The following is a 20,878-nucleotide window of genomic DNA, read 5'->3' on the forward strand; positions in this document are numbered from 1 at the left end:
ATTAGAGCCTTACCTTTGAAAGTAGAGGGTAGAGAGCTATTTGTAAATTTGATTGAGCTGGGTATGTATGATTTTGATGTGATCCTCATAATGGATTGGTTAACAAAGTACAATGCACCATCGATTGTAAAAAGAAAATGGTGGTGATTAAGCTTGATGGAGAGGAGCCTTTTGCGATCATGGGGACAACAACAGGACTACGAAATCCAATTATTTCAGTGTTACAGGCTGAGAAGTGTTACAACATGGATGCATGGGATTTTTGGTTAGCGTGGTCAATACAGAAAGAATTGAAACACAAAGACCTGAAGACACGAGGATAGTCCGTGATTACTTGGATGTATTTCCAAAAGATTTACCAGGATTACCACCACAACAAGAAATTGAGTTTACAATTGAAATAGCACCGGAGACAGCGTCAATCTCGAAAGCACCTTATAGAATGACGCCAGCAAAACTAAAGGAGTTAAAAGTGCAACTGCAAGAAGTACTTGACCTAAGATTCATTAGGCCAAGTTAGTCACCATGGGGAGCATTGATGTTGGTCATAAAGAAGAAGGACGAATTAATGCGAATGTGCATTGATTATAGGGAACTTAACAAGGTCAATATCAAGAACAAATACCCTTTACCAAGGATAGACGATCTTTTTGATCAACTCCAAGGAAAGGTAGTGTTCTCAAAGATAGACTTGAGATCGGGATACCACCAATTAAGGGTGAAGGAGTAGAATATTCCAAAGACAACATTCAGTACTAGGTATGACCATTATGAATTTCTGGTGATGTCTTTTGGACTTACCAATGCCCCTACGACATTTATGGATCTCATGAATAGAGTCTTCAAGAACTATCTTGATAAGTTCGTGATAGTGTTTATTGACGGCATTTTGATCTATTCAACACTTCGAAATTTTATATGCCTATAATTAGTAAGTATATATGGTGATTAAAAATGTTGGTTGTAATTGTTTTGTATAATATATATTTATAAGTATATTGATTAATTTACTACAAAACTAACAAGTAGGGATTTAGCTACATTGTTTTTGGATAAGGAAAAGAGAGTGCTTGGCTTTTTAACTAAAAAATTGTTTTTATTTTTAAAAGCTAAAAAAAAAAAAATTTAAAACAAGGGTGCTTGACATTTTAAAAATAAATAAATTTTAAAAACAAAGTTAGAAAAACTAAAAAAATTTGAGAATAACAAAAAATTATTTTCAAATATTTTTTGTCTATTTGTTTTTTCTCACATCACTTTTTTAATTATTATTATCTTATATTATTTTTTCTCTCGTCACTCTCTCTCGCCATTTTATCTTTCTCACTTTTTACTTTCTCATTTTATCTCTCGTCACTTATTATCTCATCATTTTCTCTTTTATCACTTACTATATCATCATTTTCTCTCTCGTTTTTTCTCGTATCAGTTATCCTTTTATCAATTTCTTTTTCCTCAAATTTTATGTCCTTACTGTGTCACTCCTTATTTTTCATCACTTTTTCTTTCACATTACTTTATCTCATTATTTATTACAATATTTTAAAAAAATATTTATTAATTTTTTTATATAAGATTTTATTTAAAAATAAATAAAAACTAAAATATTATTTTGAGAAAACATATTAATCAAACACATCTTGTTTTTTTGAAAACTACAAATCTATTTTTATTCTCATTTCTCTGAAAACTCAGCTTCATTTCAAAACAGAAAAATAGAAAATAATGTCGAACAAGCCCTTACTTTCTATATAAGGTGTCATGTATCAAATTTATTTTTGATTGCTTATATACTAATATGTTGTAAATCAACATAATCAGACAAAAGAAACAAGATTGAAGGTTGACATACCTTGCCGAACACTCGTCCATTACTAGTAGAAGCCATGTCGAGAGCATTTTGATTTTGTTTGTTGAATACCATTTTATCAAGTCTAGGATGAGCAAGTAATCTCTTTGCCATATCCGTACTCATGAGAAAATGGAAAGGGGTGTTTCCTTCATTATCTTTGACGTTTAAAAGGTAACTATATGCAGGATTCTTTAGGATAAGTTTCATCGATAACAACCACTTCGCCCTTCGTTGTACCAAATGATGAAGAACATTCCACCCTTTATTATCCATCACTTCACAACAATCTGGACACAATAGTATAATTCGTCGTAGAATCTTATAATTGCCCTTGGAAGCTGCAATATGAAGAGGTGTTCTGCCTTCCTTATCTCTAGAGTAGGCTACCTTTTTGTCACAATGGAGCAATATCTGGACAATCGACAAATGATTCAAATCTACAGCGTAGTGCAACGGAACCCAACCTTTATCATCGGCTTCCTTCGTCAAGTGTACTTTTTCTTTGAGAATTTTTTTTGTGATTTCTGAGCAAATTGAAACAAAAGTATAGAAAGAAATGGAATAAGATGATATGTATGAATATATGTATATGAAAGGGGGCATGGGTTTTTGCCATTTACTTGTAGGGGGTGACACTATTTTTCGACATGTAGAGAATTTTTAACCCAAATTTTTTTAAATGACAGTATATATTATAGTTAGAGCAGATATTTTACTGGAAAATTTTGAATAAGTTTGTCAAAATCAAAGCTAATAAACCAATTGCACACATGATTTTTTTTGTATGCGCATATAAAACAGAATTTTTTGAATCTTCATTGTGTTACCGTAAATTATTTAAAATTTTGAAAATATTATTAATAAGATGTCGACTATAATTACAATATATACCACCATATAAAAAAAATTGAGTTACAAACTATCGTGATCCCAAAATTATGGACCCTTTTTCATATAGGAGCAAAACTCATGCCCCATGCTAATATTGTCCTATATATATATAAATGCAAAAGGAAAACATAATACTAAGTATTTTTAATGGTTATTTTTAAGTAGAATTTACGCCACCTATGTCTTTTTTGTTTTGCCACCTAATAATTTTCATTTGTTAATGTCTTGACGACTTTTTTAATCTTTAAATATTTGACTTTAAGATTCTCATATAAATATATAAGTTAAAAAATAGCGAACGTTTTTTTTATATATATAATTAAGTTGTATTTTAGGAAATTTAATCAATTTAAAAAATCATATTAATGATAGCTTTTTAAAAGTTAACATTTTTTAAAACTAAGACATATGATAAAGCTATATTTTTATATATTTGCTATTAAAATTCTATATTTATAAAAAAATTCCTACTAAATTTTATACTTGATTGGCAAAGAAGAACATATAACAAATTTTATACACGCACACATATATATAAATGCTAAGTAGAAGCTTCGTAAAATATACGTTTAAATATTGTTTATAATTTTAATAAAAATTAGTTTATTTTTAAAAATATATATAATAAAATAAATTATAGTTCTATAATATATATAAATATTTATATCAATAATAACGTTGATATAAATATATATTTACATAGCTACATAACATATTTATAAAATACAATAATAATTAAAAATAAATTAATAATAGAAATAAAATAATAATAGAAAAAGTCATAGTGTAGACAGTAATATACATGCATCAATTATTTTTAATTTCTAATATATCTCACTCTACTTTAGTAAATTTGATTAAGAAAAAGATTTAATTATTTAAATTATCATATTTTAATTAATTAATTTTTTTAAGTTTATGTTTGTTCTAATTTTTTAATTTGACAGTGACAACAAAATATGGTATATTATATGTTTAATATAATATTAAGTTTAAGTTTAATTAAATTTTATTTAACTTATAAACTATATGGTTTTATTATTTTTAAATAATTATCATTGTAAAATATCTCAAAAATATATTATTTTAATTTGTTTAATTATTTATTTATTTAATTTTATTTAAGTTTAAGTCGTGTTTACAATCTACCGTTAAATATAAGAATATTATGTTAAAGTTAACGGAAAAAAATAAAAAACCGTTAAAACAAAAAAATTCTGTTATCTGCACACTTTTTATATAGAAGAGATATATACTAGATACAAACAACGTGCAATATAAATTTGCTTAGTTTTATTTATAGAATTTATTAATTATTTTTATTAAATTTGTATCATTTTCATAAAAATTTCAAATAAATAAAAGATATTATATATAAAAGAACGACATAAACATATTAAATGAAAAATTAAACTAAAACATTATTTTTTTTAAAATATATATAATATGATAACATTTTTAAACATAAATGATAATTTGTTTAATAAAAATTAAGATTATGTATTATATATTATTATTGTAATGATATTTTATAACATTTAAATTTATATTAATATAATTATTAAATATATAGTCTTGTATTATATATTATATATTATAATGATATTTTATAACATTTGAATTAAATTTAAATTTATTTAATATAATTATTATATATGTAGTCTTATATAAAATATTATTATAATATTTGAATTTATATTAATATTGTTGACGCCGTTTTTCGTCAACAGATAAAAGAAGAGCACAAAAACAATGAATGACAATGGCCAAACTAAACAAACAAATCAAACACACAGTTTTTTACGTGGTTCAGCAGTTAAATATGCCTAGTCCACGAGTCTCTGTTATTAATCTTAAGATTATCTCTGAAAAATTCTTTAGCATGAATTCTCCAGAGTTTTCTCTCAAGGATCAGAATTTCGGTCCTTTACAATGGTCCATGGCCTCTCTATTTATAGAGAAGGCTGCATAACACTATCCCACATATTTTGGGTAGTTACTCGTTTGTGAATAAAATAAATGGCGTTAAATGCCTTTAATCAGATATAAAAGGAAACGTCCCCTGAAGATCAGGGGGCGCATTAACTAACTAAATAAGATCCCACAATTCTTGGGGATTTACATCAATAAATGAAGATTACATCTCTTGTTTATAATACTTGTTGATATTCAAGGTGATTATCGCGTATCTCTAAGGCTTTTGCATCTCAGGTCTCACGTCATTGTTCGAGCTAATGGCATCTCCTGAGATCACGTGTCTTTCGAGATCGTACGTACATCTAGCTCGAGACCCCGGATCTGAAGTCGTCCCCGAAGATGAGTGTGTTCTCGGAGCTACCTTTCGAGATCGAGATCGTTTCGAGCTCATATATTCGAGGTCATATATCGTACTTTGCAGGCTCGATATACAAATCTTGGAGCATACTTCAATCCTTACGAGACCATTTGTTGCGAATCCAACTTTCGAGGTCATATTTACCATGGTTCGAAATCTGGGTATAACATCTTGCCCCCTCAAAAGTATTTGTTCGAATCCTAAGAGAAGGAAACTTTTGAACTACTTTCTCTGGGACCCGCACCGTCATACACTTTCGAACATGGACACGCGTCAGCTAGGTATTGCTCACTTTAGGTACTTGAGTACCTTGGAAACACGCCCACGATCGCCCATCTGACAACTTTTCGGCGCCTTCTTGTCATTGATCCCCATCCGTTCGATCTAGTGAGGATTTTATTCAACGCTCCTGATTAATTTCGTTTTCCCACCTATATATACAAGACCCCGCTTCATCTTCTCCTTCACTTTTGTTCCTCGTAAGCAAGAGAAGAAGAAAAACATACCCAGAAACCTCTTGCCACAGTTTCTACTCTGTGCATGTTTTCTCGGCCAAAGAAACACAGGAATCATGGTCTGTTCGAGTCAGTGAGTTCTTTCTTGCAACCTCTTCTCCAATCGACGATTTCTCTGCAATCACCATCACTGTGTAAGTATGCCATTTTTGTTTTCAGTTTTTTTATCCCTACTGTTCTTATTGTGTATGCTAGTGTACGTTCTTAGCATAATAAGATAGGGGGTTTCGTTTCGATAGGCTTTCAAGTTTCTTAGACTTCCCCTGCTGGATTTCGCATCACTGGTTTATATCCAGTTTTAACGTTTGAGCGAAGTTTCAATTTTCTGGGTTTTGAAAATTTTAGGCCATGTTTCTTATCTACTAAGTTTTCGGGTAAAAACCCTTGTCCTTGACAAATGCACGAAACCCAAGAATACCCTTTCTGGTTAACCGCCACCTTTCTTTCCCTTGAATCTCGGGATTTTCAAAAAATCTTCCACGCTCCTTTTCTTTCCCGTGGAACACACGCTCTGACTCTTTAGTAAGGGTCTCAATATTTAATTTCTTGTTCCTAAATCCCCGAGTTCATACCATCGAGCTCGTGATTCTTGCATGCATGGCCCTCACCATTTTTTCTTTCTCGTTAGATGTCACAGAATCTGGAAAGACGGTGGGGGTTATTGCGAGCCATCCCTTACGAGCCTAAATCTCCGAGCCCAGAATCTCTGTTCGCCCGAAATCAGCATCGGATAAAAGAATACGAGCTTGCGCGCGAGCAAGAGGACATTCGAGCCCACTATCGCCGTCAGATAGACGAGGTCATTGAAAAGAAGAGAAGAGTTCTTCGGGAGGCCATCTATCCAGAGCCCAACCCAGGACCTAGGCCAATTCCCCTCGACCCTGCGTTAAAAGTCACGGTTGCATGTCATCCAAGGGAACTCCAATTTTCTTTAATGGCGAAACCTTCGTCCTCGCAGCCTAGGAGAGAGATGTTCGAAGCCGAGCTCTACCAGAGCTCGGTTACCACCACCGACCAAATAACTAACATTTTGGCCCTCCATGGCCTTGGTTCGTTGGACACCCTGAAGTGTCGAGCTCCGGCTAGTCATGAACGGAGCTGTTTCGCCCCTGGGGGCCGCGATGTCAGTGTGAAATATGCGGCCTGGAGCCAGGAACATATAAGGGCAGGAGCTCTGCTGCCCTTGAAGTCCTTTTTTAGAGACTTCACTGATTTCGTTGGGTTGGCTCCATTCCAACTCAACACCAATTCGTACAGGGTGCTGTCTGCCCTGAGGTCCTTGTTCCACGAGCTGGGGTGGACAGGACCTTCACCCCAAGAGATTTTATATCTCTTTTGTTTGAAGAGTAACCCCTCCCGAGCTCGGGGAGGAGATGGTTTTTTTTTATCTTTCGAGCTACCCCAAAGAGACGAAGATTTTTGAAGATCTTCCAAACCACCCTCCTGACTCCAAAAAGGCTTTTTTCTGGACAAACGGTCTGTCCCTGTCTCGACATCGTTCATTCAGGCAGATTCATAAGTACTCTTGTTACTTTTATTATTTTTTTTTTTTTTTGAGCTCGGAATTTTAGCCCTTAAGACCATACTTAGCTGAAATGTGTTTCGCCTTTCAGCTAATTTTCAGCGTCCCTCCCCCACCAAGGCAATGAGGGAGCACAGAGAGGCCTTGCTCTGACTTCCTTATGGCAGGAGGTCTCTCTCGTATCTTCTTCAAGAGGGCAAGCTCCGAGCCTGTGGGTTGTTGGGAGAAGGCCAGTCAACCTCTGACTGGTCTAACAAAAAATACGAACGTTGGGAGGAGGTACCACAGCCCACAAACACCCTTCTTCCGAGGAGAGAAAAGAGGGCATCTCTCCCAGTTCGCTTGAGGAGTCCGCGATCTGGGAATGAAGCCAACGACGAGGCCTCGAGCTCAAACTCAGATGAAGGTAAAACCCTTCCTACTTCGAGAATGTGGTCCCCCACTTTGCTAAAACACAGGCCCAATAGGTTAGTCTCGTGCCCACAGGATAGATACCACTTCTACATATGGAGTTGGGTAGACGACTGTGTCCATAGGTTTGATAGTGGGCTCGGGAAATACGACACTATGTACACCATGGACGAGGTGTGGAATGGGATAGCTGTGCAGTATAGGACCAATGATTATAGGGACCTCTCGAGGTTATCACCAACTTATAGGGAAGGCACTCCCCCCGCCTCTTCTGAAGACGGGGGAATTTCATGGTCCCCAAGCTCGAGCTCGGGGGAAAGTTCCAGTTAGGTTTTTTCTACCATCACTCTATACGTCTGTGATACTGAAGTAACTTATACACCTCTTTTACTGACTCACTGTGTTGACTTGTGCAGGCGAGATGGACTCCGACCTTGACACCCTTATTGACAATGCGGGTGCCAAGAGGAGTAAACGCCCCAGGGCAGGGTCACTGAAAACCAGCCAGCCGGGGAAAGGCTCCAAGAGATCTAAGAAAACGCCTCCTCCTGCCCCGCCGGCTTCGAGCTCTGCTGCTGCGTTGACTGGCCAGATCAGCGCCCCCACGACGATGCCATCCTCGCAGGCCATCGTCTCTGCGGTGGCACCGGCCTCGCTGGCTGGTACCCCTGTCGTGGTTGAGTCCCAACCTCCTGTGGTGGGTCAAACGTCTTCTGCTCAGCTTGCCAAGAGACCTTCTGCTTCTCGAGCTCAGAAGCTAACCATCTCCACCCATATGGACTCATATGTGGTGGATAACGCTGTCGGACCTCATGGATCTACGCTGATTTCGGATGTCATGTCCCGGATCGGCCAGAGCTACGGCAGTTTCGAAGCTCCCCAGTGGCAGTGCCTAACTGACACCCGAGACCGCACTGTTCTCTACGAGAAGAGTATCGAGCACACCGCTGCAGTAAGTATTTTTCCATATTGCTTTTGCTTATATCCATGCTGTCTTGAGGCTAATGGTGGTTTCTTCCTTTTTTCAGGCTCTTGCCTTCACGGCCCAGCTCAACTACGAGCTTAATAACGAGATCCATTCGAGCAGGACTCATGCCCAAGAGGCGAAGGAGCTTCACCTTAGAGCGAACGATGATCTGAAGGCGGCGAATGCTAAGCTCGAGGCAATGGTTAAGGAGCGTGAGGATATGGCCAAGGAGCTCGGAAAGCTGAAAACTGAACTCGAGGAGCAAAAGAAAGATAACACCCAGCTTCGGGAGACCAATAAGAAGCTCGAGGAGGACAAGACCGCCACCTTCGACCTCATAGAGGATGTCAAAGCTCGCCTTACTGCCGAGTACAAAGAAAAGAAGGAAAAGGCGGTCGACTCAGCCATGTACCGGATGTGGGCTTATAACGAAGAGCTGGACACCAGCTTCTTGGGTCCCCACGAGGCGCCGCTTCTCGAGCGATGGAACGCTCAACTCGAGAAGGAAGAGGCCGAACAGCTCGAGAAGGAAAAGGCTGAGCAACTCGAGAGAGAAAATGCTGCTCCGGGCACCGTTTCGGTGGAAGCTCAGGAGGATAGTCATGCTATTCATCCTGGTGGGTCCAGTGTTACTGATGCTGAGAAGGCCAAGGAGACTCCTCTTCCTTGAATCTGGCCTCGGGGAGATCAGTTATCGGGGCTGCGTCCCCTTATTTCTGTAATTATTTTAATTTATGCCCAAGGGGCTGATACAATTTCCTTTACTATTCTTTTATATGCTTTACATTTCTTGGCTCGAAATATTTTGCATATTCTATATTGATGAACTAGTTATGTTTATTTATTCATACAAACATAGTTTGGACTTAGGCTCGAAATTCGATGCACTTATGCATAGTTTATTCGAATTATCCGCTTCCGACCTCGTTATTTATCAAGGTCGGATATTACTTTAACCATGAACTGAAAAGTACTTATATGGTATGTAATATGAATGATTTGGTTATCTTTTTAGTCACTTTTCCTCATCCTCAGTATTTTGGCTCCGAGGTTATGAGTTCGAAACTATTTTTCTTTAAGATATTCCAGCCTCGATCTCGACATATTTCGCAATAGGTTTAGGCTCCCATTTATCATCGATCGATAATTTGGCTGGTTTGTTCCAAACCTGTTGTGTTTGCACATCTGGTTAACTCTAAATATTTTAGGTTCTTGATGGTCGGTTATATCCGAACTATCTAAGCTCGCGTATTTGGTCATATCCAAATACTTTGTTTTTGATAATTCGGTTATGTCCGAACTATCTAAGATCGCGTACTTGGTTACATCCAAATACTTTATGTTTTTGATAATTCGGTTATGTCCGAACTATCTAAATCACGTACTTGGTTACATCCAAATACTTTATATATATTTTTTATTTTTTAAGCTGGTGGTATGTATACCAATGATGCCCCCTTAATATCCTATGAGTGTGACCATGGGTTATTAAATTAAGAGAGATTGCAAAAATAAAAATACATTACATGTGAAACAAAGCAGACCTTTTATTTGATGAAATTCAGAAACAAACAAACAAACTAGTACAGATAGAAATTCATGGTTACAGGCAACACTTCCTACACTATTGATAATATGGTCTAAGGTGTTCGCCATTCCATGCTCGTGGTATCAGGCTCCCATCTAATCTCGCAAGTTTGTATACGCCAGGTCGGATGACTGATTCTATCTGGTATGGTCCTTCCCAGTTTGGCCCGAGCACTCCAGCTGCTGGATCTCGGGTTGCTAAGAATACGCGTCTCAATATCAGATCTCCCACTCCGAACTTTCGATCTCGAACCCTTTTATTGAAATATCTTGTGGTTCGTTGCTGGTAAGCAGCATTTCTCAGCTGAGCCTCTTCCCTTTTTTCTTCGATCAAGTCTAGGGTTTCTTCGAGCCGAGTGTGATTTGAATCCTGATCGTAAATTTGAGTTCGAATTGTTGGGATTTCGACCTCGATGGGCAACATTTCCTCACATCCGTACGCTAGAGAGAACGGGGTATGTCCCGTTGATGTCCGAGCTGTAGTTCTATATCCCCAAAGGACTTGAGGTAATTCCTCGGGCCATCGTCCCTTTGCCTCCTCCAACTTTTTCTTTAGAGAACTCTTGAGGGTTTTGTTAACGGCTTCGACCTGACCATTCGCTTGAGGGTGAGCCACTGATGAAAAACTCTTTATTATACCGTTCTTGTCACAAAAGTTGGTGAATAAGTCGCAATCGAACTGGGTTCCGTTATCAGATACAATCTTTCTTGGTACTCCATATCGGCATACGATGTTCTTTACCACGAAATCAAGGATCTTTTTCGAAGTTATGGTCGCCAATGGTTCAGCCTCTGTCCATTTTGTGAAGTAATCAACGACGACCACAGCATATTTTACTCCGCCTTTGCCAGCTGGGAGTGAGCCTATGAGGTCGATGCCCCATACCGCGAAAGGCCATGGGGATGTCAACATGGTCAGTTCGGAAGGTGGAGCTCGGGGTATCATGGCGAATCTCTGGCATTTGTCGCACTTTTTCACGTACTCGAAAGAGTCCGTTTTAATGGTTGGTCAGAAATATCCTTGGCGTATAATCTTCTTGGACAGGCTATGCCCCCCGGTATGGTCTCCGCAGAACCCTTCATGAATTTCTTCAATGATCTTCTTAGCTTCGAGAGGAGTTACACATCTAAGCAGCGGCATGGAGTACCCTCTTCTGTATAACTTTCCATCCAGAATGGTGTAACGAGGAAGTTGATACATCAACCTTCGAGCTTGATTTCGATCTCTTGGAAGAATTCCATTTTCGAGATAATCAACTATTGGACTCATCCAGGTTGGTTCTGTTTCAATCATACACACATCTTCCTCGTCTGGCTCAGTAATGCTGGGTGCTGATAGGTGTTCTACGGGTATAACATTCAGCTCTTCATTTTCGGCAGAAGTGGCGAGCCGAGCTAAGGCATCTGCATTTGAGTTTTGTTCTCGGGGAACCTGTTCGATTGCATAAAACTCGAAATACTCTAATGCGGATTTTGCCTTCTCCAGATAAGCTGCCATTCTTGTGCCACGAGCCTGGTACTCCCCCAAGATTTGATTAACCACGAGCTGGGAGTCGCTGTAGCAATGTATAGCTTTGGCCTTGAGCTCTTTTGCTATTCATAGTCCCGCAAGTAGAGCCTCGTATTTAGCTTCATTATTAGATGCTTTAAAACCAAATCTTAAAGCAGAGTGAAATTTGCTTCCTGCAGGAGTGATCAGAATAACTCCTGCCCACGCTCCATTTTCATTTGACGAGCCGTCGACGTAAAGTTTCCACAGCTCGTGGGCCGTTGTTCTTACCTCGTCGTCGGCTATACCAGTGCACTCCACTATGAAGTCTGCCAAGGCTTGTGCCTTAATGGTCGTTCTTGGATGGTAAGTGATCTCGAACTGTTCGAGCTCAACAGCCCATTTAAGGAGCCGACCTGACGCCTCTGGTTTAGACAGGACTTGCCTAAGTGGTTGATCTGTCAGTACATGGATGGGATGTGCTTGAAAGTAGGGGCGGAGCTTGCGAGATGAGTGGATTAGGTTGAGGGCAATCTTCTCCATCAATGGATATCTTGACTCTGCCCCCAGTAATCTTTTGCTGATGTAATAGACGGGTTTCTGCAATTTCTCTTCTTCTCGAACGAGCACCGCGCTTATCGCGTGTTCGGTAGTTGAGAGGTATAGGAACAATACTTCTCCCGTCTCAGGTTTCGATAGGATGGGCGGTTCAGCTAAGTGCTTTTTGAGCTCCTGAAAGGCCAGCTCGCACTCCTCTGTCCATTCAAACTTCTTACTTCCTTTCAATAAGTTGAAGAATGGAAGGCCATGATCCGTTGACTTCGAGATGAATCTGCTAAGGGCGGCCATCCTGCCAGTCAAGCTTTGGACATCTTTATGCTTCCGAGGTGAAGGCATATCAATCAGGGCCTTTATTTTGTCGGGATTAGCCTCGATCCCTCGAGAGTTGACAATAAAGCCCAGAAATTTTCCCGAAGATACCCCAAAAGTGCACTTCTGAGGATTTAGCTTCATTTTGTATTTCCTGAGTACGCCAAAGCATTCTTCGAGATCATCAACATGGTTCTTGTTAAGTTGAGACTTTACAAGCATGTCATCAACATAAACCTCCATGTTGTTCCCTATTTGCTCTGAAAACATCATGTTTACGAGCTACTGGTACGTGGCTCCAGCATTCTTGAGTCCGAATGGCATGGCATTGTAGCAGTAGAGCCCTTTATCTGTGATGAAGCTCGTATGCTCTTGGTCAGGGGCATGCATGGGAATCTGGTTATATCCAGAATAGGCATCCATGAACGACATCAGGCCATGCCCCGCCGTGGCATCCACGAGCTGGTCAATTCTTGGCAGCGGAAAACAGTCTTTTGGGCAGGCCTTGTTGAGGTCTGAGTAGTCAATGCAGGTTCTCCACGTCCCATTGGGCTTCGGGACCAACACTGGATTGGCTACCCAGTCAGGGTAAAAAGCGTCCCTAATGAAATTGTTTGCTTTCAGCCTGTCAACTTCCTCCTTTAGTGCTTTCTTTCTGTCTTCGTCCAGCTGTCTTCGCTTTTGTTGCTTCGGGGGAAAGCTTTTGTCTATATTCAATGCGTGGCTCGCTACATTCGGGCTTATCCCCACCATGTCTGAGTGTGACCATGTGAAGACATCCTGGTTTTTCTTCAGAAAGCAAATTAATTGCTATTTTTCCTCGTCTTGGAGGTGTTTTCCGACCTTCACCTTCTTCGAGGGATCAGCTTCCTCGAGCTGAACTTCTTCGAGCTCCTCCAAAGGTTGGAGGTCAACTTTCTCCTCAATCCTTGGATCGATTTCCTCGTCAATTTCTAAAACCGTTCCATCTTTATTTTGTATGATAACTAGTGCCTGAGCGCTCGTTTGTTTCTTTCCCCTCAAAGAAATGCTATAGCACTCCCTTCCTGCCAATTGATCTCCTTTTAAAGTCCCGACCCCGCTTGGGGTTGGGAACTTAAGGGCCAGGTGCCTCACAGATGACACTGCCCCCAGCCCGACCAGGGCGGGTCTCCCGAGCAGTACATTGTAGGCAGATGGTAAATCTACCACCACGAACTCCATTATCTTGGTCACCGAGACTGGATAGTCTCCCAAGGTCACAGGGAGTTCAATGGATCCCATACAAGCAGTCCCTTCTCCTGAAAAGCCGTACAAAGTAGTTGCACATGCCTTCAGGTCGCGAAGGGAGAGTCCCATTTTCTCGAGGGTCGCCTTATAAAGAATGTTGACCGAGCTCCCATTATCTATGAGAACTCGGCAGACTCTCTTGTTGGCAAGCTGAAGAGTAATAACCAATGGGTCATGATGAGGGAACTGAACATGAGATGCGTCCTCCTCAGTGAAGGTTATCGGTTGCGTTTCAACCCTTTGGCTTTTTGGTGCCATAGGTTCGGGTTCATAAGGAGACCCGTCCCCTGTCTTCAACTCATTAACGTATCGCTTTTGAGCATTTCTGCCCCCTCCCGCGAGATGAGGCCCTCCCGAGATGGTTATTACATCCTCTCCATCAATCGGCGGGGGCCTGTCTTCTTCCCGAGATCGGGAGTTATTATTTTGTGTCGTCGAAGGCGCGGCTACTCTCTGACTCACAGTAGTCTGTCTAGTACTCTGGTTTTTGACGTACTGCCGGAAATAACCTCTCGAGATCAACCCCTCTATCTCGTCCTTCAGCTGTCGACATTCATCAGTGGTGTGTCCGGTGTCTCTATGGAACCGGCAATACTTACTGGAATCCCTTTTGGACTTTTGATTTCTCATTGGGTCCGGACGCCTGAAGGGGACCTGGTTTTCATTAACCAGGTATATGTTTTCCCAAGACTCGTTGAGTTCGGTGTGTACTTTATACACGGAGAAATACCTTTCTCCTTTCTTTTTCTTTCCTCCTTCAGCCTCGGGGTTATTTCCTTCGCTCTTTTTCCTCTTGGAGGGATTCTCTGAGGTAGGTTGTGGAGCTGCTTGGTCAGCCAAGGTTGAGGCGGAGTTAATGTTTATCGTTGTAGTTTCGGTCTGCGAGGTCGCCTTCAGCGTTGACCTCGCCTCCTCTACATTGACGAATCTTTGCGCCCGTCTGTTAAATTCGGTTATTGACCTCACCGGTATCCCTTGCATGTCATCCCAAAGGGCACTTCCGGGTAAAACACCAGCTCGGATAGCCATCAGGTGCCCACTGTCATCCACATCTCGAGCTCGGGCGACCTCTAGATTAAATCTTGTCAGATAGCTTTTCAGTGTTTCGCCCGGCTGTTGTCGGACGTTAGTCAAAGTGGATGCCTCTGGTCTGACTCCCATCATAGCTCAGAACTGCTTCTTGAAGTCTCTAGACAACTGATCCCATGAAGTTATCGAGTGCCTCTTGTACTTTTCGAACCAACTCTTAGCAGGTCCGGCCAATGATGTTGGAAACAACATACACCTGAGCTCGTAACCCACGTTACTAGCTCTCATAATAGTGTTGAATGTACTCAGGTGACTGCATGGGTCGGTTTTTCCTTCAAATGCTGGGACGTGAGGAATTCGGAACCTTTGAGGAAACTGAGTGTTAGAAATATTGGGAGCAAACGGCTCGAGCTCCTCATCAGAGTCCTCGTATCGACCATTCCCTCGTTCATTCTTTAAAAGCCTAAAGGCTTTTTCGAGCTGATCAATCATTTCTTGAACTGGGTCCTTAGGTGGTGTCTGGAATTGACAGTCATTGATCATGATCCCAGGCTCGCGTCTCCGTGAGGGATCTCTACGCCCATTTAGGTGATTCCTTAGGTCCGGATTTGTCTGATCTCCCTTCCCCATGCTTTGATTTAGATGATTTCGCAGGTCAGAACGATTCTTGCGACTTCCAGTATTTTTACGACCTCGGTCGCGTTTACTGACGGACCTGGTCTCTCCGGACTTGTCACTGGTGAAACTCATTGATCGGTCATTTCGCGATGGGTTCTTCCCATGTCGCCTCGTTTCCGCAGTGCGAGACCGGGATGTCTGACTTTTCTTAGATTGTGCGCCTCTCCGCTCCTGGATAGTCTCCCTGTGTCCTTGTCTATCCCCCGTACGCCCTTGATCCTGATCCCGAACAGGTTGAGCGTTTCTGCGGGGAGGTGAAGGATATCTTATGGGAGACGGAGGGAACCGTATAGGCGACGGTGGCTGCCTCCCTTGCCTCGGCCTAGAGGGTCCAGAATTTGCCCGAGATGGGTCAGTCGCGTTCGGTGCGCTACCAGGAACCTGAGTCCGAGCCTCGGTAGGAGCTCGGTTATTCTCAGTTCCTGCAGGCACTTCCACAGGTGGATTAGGCGGGACCCGAGCTCGGGTACTCCTCTGGGGCCTAGGAGGAGCAGATGGCTCTGCTGGTGCCGGAGGTTGAGTCGGCCTCCTCGTGGCAGCATCTTTTCGTGGTCGTCCATGGGGCCTCCGGGGAGGAACATGCACGTCCCTTGGAGGAGGGACTTGGTTTTCGCGCGGAGGCGAGGGCTGAGCCACCTGCGCCTCTGCGGCCATCCTAGTCAACTCCTCATTCCGTTTGTTGGCTTCTGCCAACAGCTGTTTCAACTACCGGTTTTCCAGTTCTACAATAGGAACGTAACGCTCAGGATTGTAGTACATATCCTCATCCCTCGATGGAGGCGGTGGTCCCCGGGAATCGGAGGACCCACTTCTCTCCTCAGACTCCGGGTTCTCCATTGGTTGTTTTCCAGGACGCCTTGGGTAGCTTTCATCAGGGGTGTTCTGATTGTTTGTAGCCATGAATCTCTCAGGGATGAATGCTTAAGGCTCTCAATGAAAGCATCAAACTGTTGACGCCGTTTTTCGTCAACAGATAAAAGAAGAGCACAAAAACAATGAATGACAATGGCCAAACGAAACAAACAAATCAAACACACGGTTTTTTACGTGGTTCAGCAGTTAAATCTGCCTAGTCCACGAGTCTCTGTTATTAATCTTAAGATTACCTCTGAAAAATTCTTTAGCATGAATTCTCCAGAGTTTTCTCTCAAGGATCAGAATTTCGGTCATTTACAATGGTGCATGGCCTCTCTATTTATAGAGAAGGCTGCAGAATACTATCCCACATATTTTGGGTAGTTACTCGTTTGTGAATAAAATAAATGGCGTTAAATGCCTTTAATCAGATATAAAAGGAAACGTCCCCTGAAGATTAGGGGGCGCATTAACTGACTAAATAATATCCCACAATTCTTGGGGATTTACATCAATAAATGAAGATTACATCTCTTGTTTATAATACTTGTTGATATTCAAGGTGATTATCGCGTATCTCTAAGGCTTTTGCATCTCAGGTCTCACGTCATTGTTCGAGCTAATGGCATCTCCCGAGATCACGTGTCTTTCGAGATCGTACGTACATCTAGCTCGAGACCCCGGATCCGAAGTTGTCCCCGAAGATGAGTGTGTTCTCGGAGCTACCTTTCGAGATCGAGATCGTTTCGAGCTCATATATTCGAGGTCATATATCGTACTTTGCAGGCTCGATATACAAATCCTGGAGCATACTTCAATCCTTACGAGACCATTTGTTGCGAATCCAACTTTCGAGGTCATATTTACCATGGCTCGAAATCTGGGTATAACAAATATAATTAATAAATTTCTATTTTTAATTCTTTTTAAATGTATATTCCATTAAATATTTAGAATATTCCGTTAAAGTTAACAAAACAAAACATTAAAACCAAGAATTTTCGTTATCTACACACTTTTTATATAGAAGGGACATTTACATATTAGGTAAAAACAACGAATAATGCACATTTGTTTAATTTATTTAGAAAATGTATTAAATTTTTTTAAATGTTATATAAATTTTAAATAAATAAACGATGTCATATATTATAAAAGAATGACATAAACATATCAAAAAAAATTAAACCCGAAGATATTATCTATAATATTAAAATATAAATAATAGGATATTTTTTATTTAAAAATAAAATAAAAACGGCTAAACCAAGAATCTATTAGATACATACTTTTATGTCAAAATAAATTGTGCATTTTAGTTTTAAAATATTAAAAAAAATTGTAAATTAACTATGAGGAATTTAAAAAGTTTATTTGATCAAATTTTAATTATTTAATTTTAAAATATTAAAACCCACAAAAAATTATATATAAATATATATTATTTTATTAATGACTAGTGCAATTAAAATAAGTAATTTCTCATTAAAACAAACTAAACAAAAAAAAATGTAAATTTATGTCTTATTTCAGTATTACATATATATTTGGATAAACAAAATATGTTATAAAATTTTAAAGCCAACAAAAAGTTATGTATAAATATATATTATTTAAGTAATGACTAGAGAAATTAAAATAAGTAATTTCTCATAAAAAAAAAACGAAATGGCAAAATAAGAAAATATGTATATTTATGTCTTATTTCACCATTATATTATATTTTGATAAACAAAATAAATTGAATGACAAAGTAAATAGTTAATAAAAAAAAGATAAATTTAAGAACATAAATATTTTTCAATTATAGTTTTGAAAATATTATTGATAGAGTAATTTAAATACTTTAATATAAATTTTTAAAATATGTGATGAGAAATTATTATAACTTATTTATTACTTTTTTTTCAATTTATTTATCTTATTTAGAAAGCTTTATTATTATTATTATTTAAAAAAAATTATTTACCTTTAGATAACTTTAAAGTTAAATGTGTTATTAAACAATAAAAAAATGTTAGATCTAACAAAAAAAAAAAAAAACAACAATTTTGTAAAACACACATTTATAATATAAAAAATTTATACGTGAATGAAAAACTACAAACTTCAATTAAATTTGTAATTTCACTTGGATTATTATTTTTTAATTTCCTATTTGAACTTTGGTCTATGTAAATTCTATTTATATATTATGTTGTGTAGATTATGAATTATGAATAATTAGTAAGAATATAACATTTTTAAATGTTACTTTGGAAAATGACGCTTTTTGAAAAATTGTTTTTGCAAAAAATAACATCTAGAGACAGGGTATCTTATGTCTGAGATAAAGTGTTGAGTGAGTCTAAAAATTTAAATATAAAATATATGGGCTGATATACAGAGTGATTAAAAAAAAAGTGAAAATTATATTTATATGAGTTTTTTAATAAAGTTTTAAAAAATATGGCTTTTTTTTACAAGTATTATTTTATGGCTTTTTAAAACTTGTGTTCTCTTCTATAGGATTTTTTCTCCATATTTTTGTAAAAATATCATTATTATGTCATATTTTTGTAAAAAATTATTATTATGCCATATTTTTTTTCCTATAATCTGATTTTTTTTTAATTAAATTTGTCCATACAAACTAAAAAGTTTAATTATCATATTTTTGCATATTAATAGCTAAAAAGCCATATTTATGAAAAAATCCCAAAAAAAAAACTATCTTGCCAAACACCCCATAAATTATTTTTAGTTGAGACTTTTATTTTGTTGTTGAGAAAATTAAGCAATAGTTTCTATTAATTAAGACTTAATTGCTATTTTGACAATTACTCTTATTAATAACGTCTTCTGAGTTGTGACAACTTAATTTATGTATGCCAAACACTAATTTTGACCATGTAAAACAATTATATTTTTATCTAAATTTAAACTAACAAATAAAAGGAGATTTTTTTTTGTAGGAACAACTAAAGGAGAATACTTTAAAACAATCTACTAAAAAGCTGAGAAGATTAAAAAACTTGAATTAGGGTTTTTTTGTTTGTTAAACTTGTTTTGTAATATTAATATGCATATAAATTTGATTAGTACTTTTCTATAAAATGTATTTTTAAATTTAAGAAATTATTTTCGGTAATTTTAGCAATCAAATTAGTATGTTGACATAAAATAACGTATATAAAAACCTTATCTTTTTCACTAGAATTTATGCCCCTTCTGTCTACCACATAAACAAAATCTCTTTAGTACCTTTTTCTTTGGCGATTACAGCAGCATGGAGAGCAGTTCTACGATTGGGCCCACCAGCAGCTACCGAAGAGCAGTTGCTCAGGATTTCACAAACCACGTCACCGTACCCTCTCTCGGCGGCCATGTAAAGCGGCGTCTCACCACTCTCATTAGCATCATACAAGTAATCAGGATCTTCTCTAGTCAATATCCGTACAACACCAAGGTGCCGAAACCGAACGGCCTCGTGTAACGACGTGTTGTTTTCTTTGTTCTTCTTCCTCAGCATCTCTTTGGCCGCTACTCCACCAACAACAGTACCGCTCTCTAGATCACAATGATCATGATCAAGAGCTTTGTTACGGTCGATGAGAAGGTTGACTATGTTTTCATGGCCGTATCTGGCTGCCATGTGCAGGGGAATGTCGCCGTCTCCATTGGATTGCTTCAACAGTTGTTGGCAAGTCCCTAGTATCTCATTCACAAAGTCTGTTTCTCCTGTTAGTGAAGCAGTAATATGGACATGGAGGACTGAGTTCTTACCTGGGGTCAATATTTGGTCAAGTTGCAGCTCTGTGTCTTCCTTGAAAATATCAATGTCGCCTTTTGCTGCGGCCCAGTACAGTTCTGAATCCATGGAAGTTATCTCCTCCACTACCGTAGCCGCCTCAGCCATACTCGGACAAATCGACGACGAATCAGCCATATTGTTTTCCCAGCTGTTCCACTAGCTTTTCAAAATGGAAATGCTTCGAGTGAAATTAAAGCGATCCCTTCAACAATATCTATAAGTATGTATAGTTGTATAAAGGTGAACGAACTAAGTAACAGAAATGATTTAGAGAGAAATTTAGAAAAGCAGCTCAGTAGGTTGTCAAAAAAGTAAACAACCCAAATGAGTAAACATCTATTTATATAGCTGAGTTAATACAAAGACAATTACCCTTAAGCTAATTACAAGAGTAATTAAAAGAAAGATCATGTGGGACAACAAAGGCCCTACAGTCAGTGGCGGACCCACGTTAGGACAACTGTGGGCACATGTCCCATGTCAGTTTGTCAATTTGTAAAATTAATGTTGTTTATATATATATATACATATAAAATTAAGGCGCCCATTTCCGCGGAATTACTTCCACTTCTTCAATCTATTATAACTTGTTTTATTGAAAAAGTGTTGGGTCAAGTACACGTATGTATATTATTCTGACAACAACTTACTAAGGTGAAGACTGACTTTTATTTTAATATACAATTCTTACTCATGGTAATCGATTTTGGTTACCAATTGAATTTTTTTATAATAAAAAAATTAGTTAAATAGGGATATAAATGTCTTTCTATACCATGTATATCTTTTCATATAAAAATAACTATTTACACATT

The 20,878-nt window shown here is 38.5% G+C and overlaps 1 protein-coding gene across 2 annotated transcripts in view; it reads right to left on the reverse strand.

Moving 5' to 3' along the window:
- LOC133830008 (uncharacterized) overlaps positions 1-20,378 on the reverse strand; it is a 35,541-nt gene extending 15,163 nt beyond the window's left edge. The window contains exons 1-2 of one of the 2 annotated variants that reach the window (XM_062259886.1): positions 19,514-20,378; positions 1,853-2,376 (exon numbers count right to left, since the gene is read on the reverse strand). In XM_062259886.1, coding sequence (XP_062115870.1) covers positions 1,853-2,376; positions 19,514-20,198 — 1,209 coding nt within the window. In that variant the 5' untranslated portion in view covers positions 20,199-20,378. The remainder of the gene's footprint in view (positions 1-1,852; positions 2,377-19,513) is intronic. The other variant, XM_062259885.1, reaches the window with a different exon arrangement.
- Positions 20,379-20,878: the final 500 nt, after the last annotated feature.

This window comes from Humulus lupulus, chromosome 4 (assembly GCF_963169125.1).
Source record: "Humulus lupulus chromosome 4, drHumLupu1.1, whole genome shotgun sequence".
Classification (NCBI taxonomy): domain Eukaryota; kingdom Viridiplantae; phylum Streptophyta; class Magnoliopsida; order Rosales; family Cannabaceae; genus Humulus; species Humulus lupulus.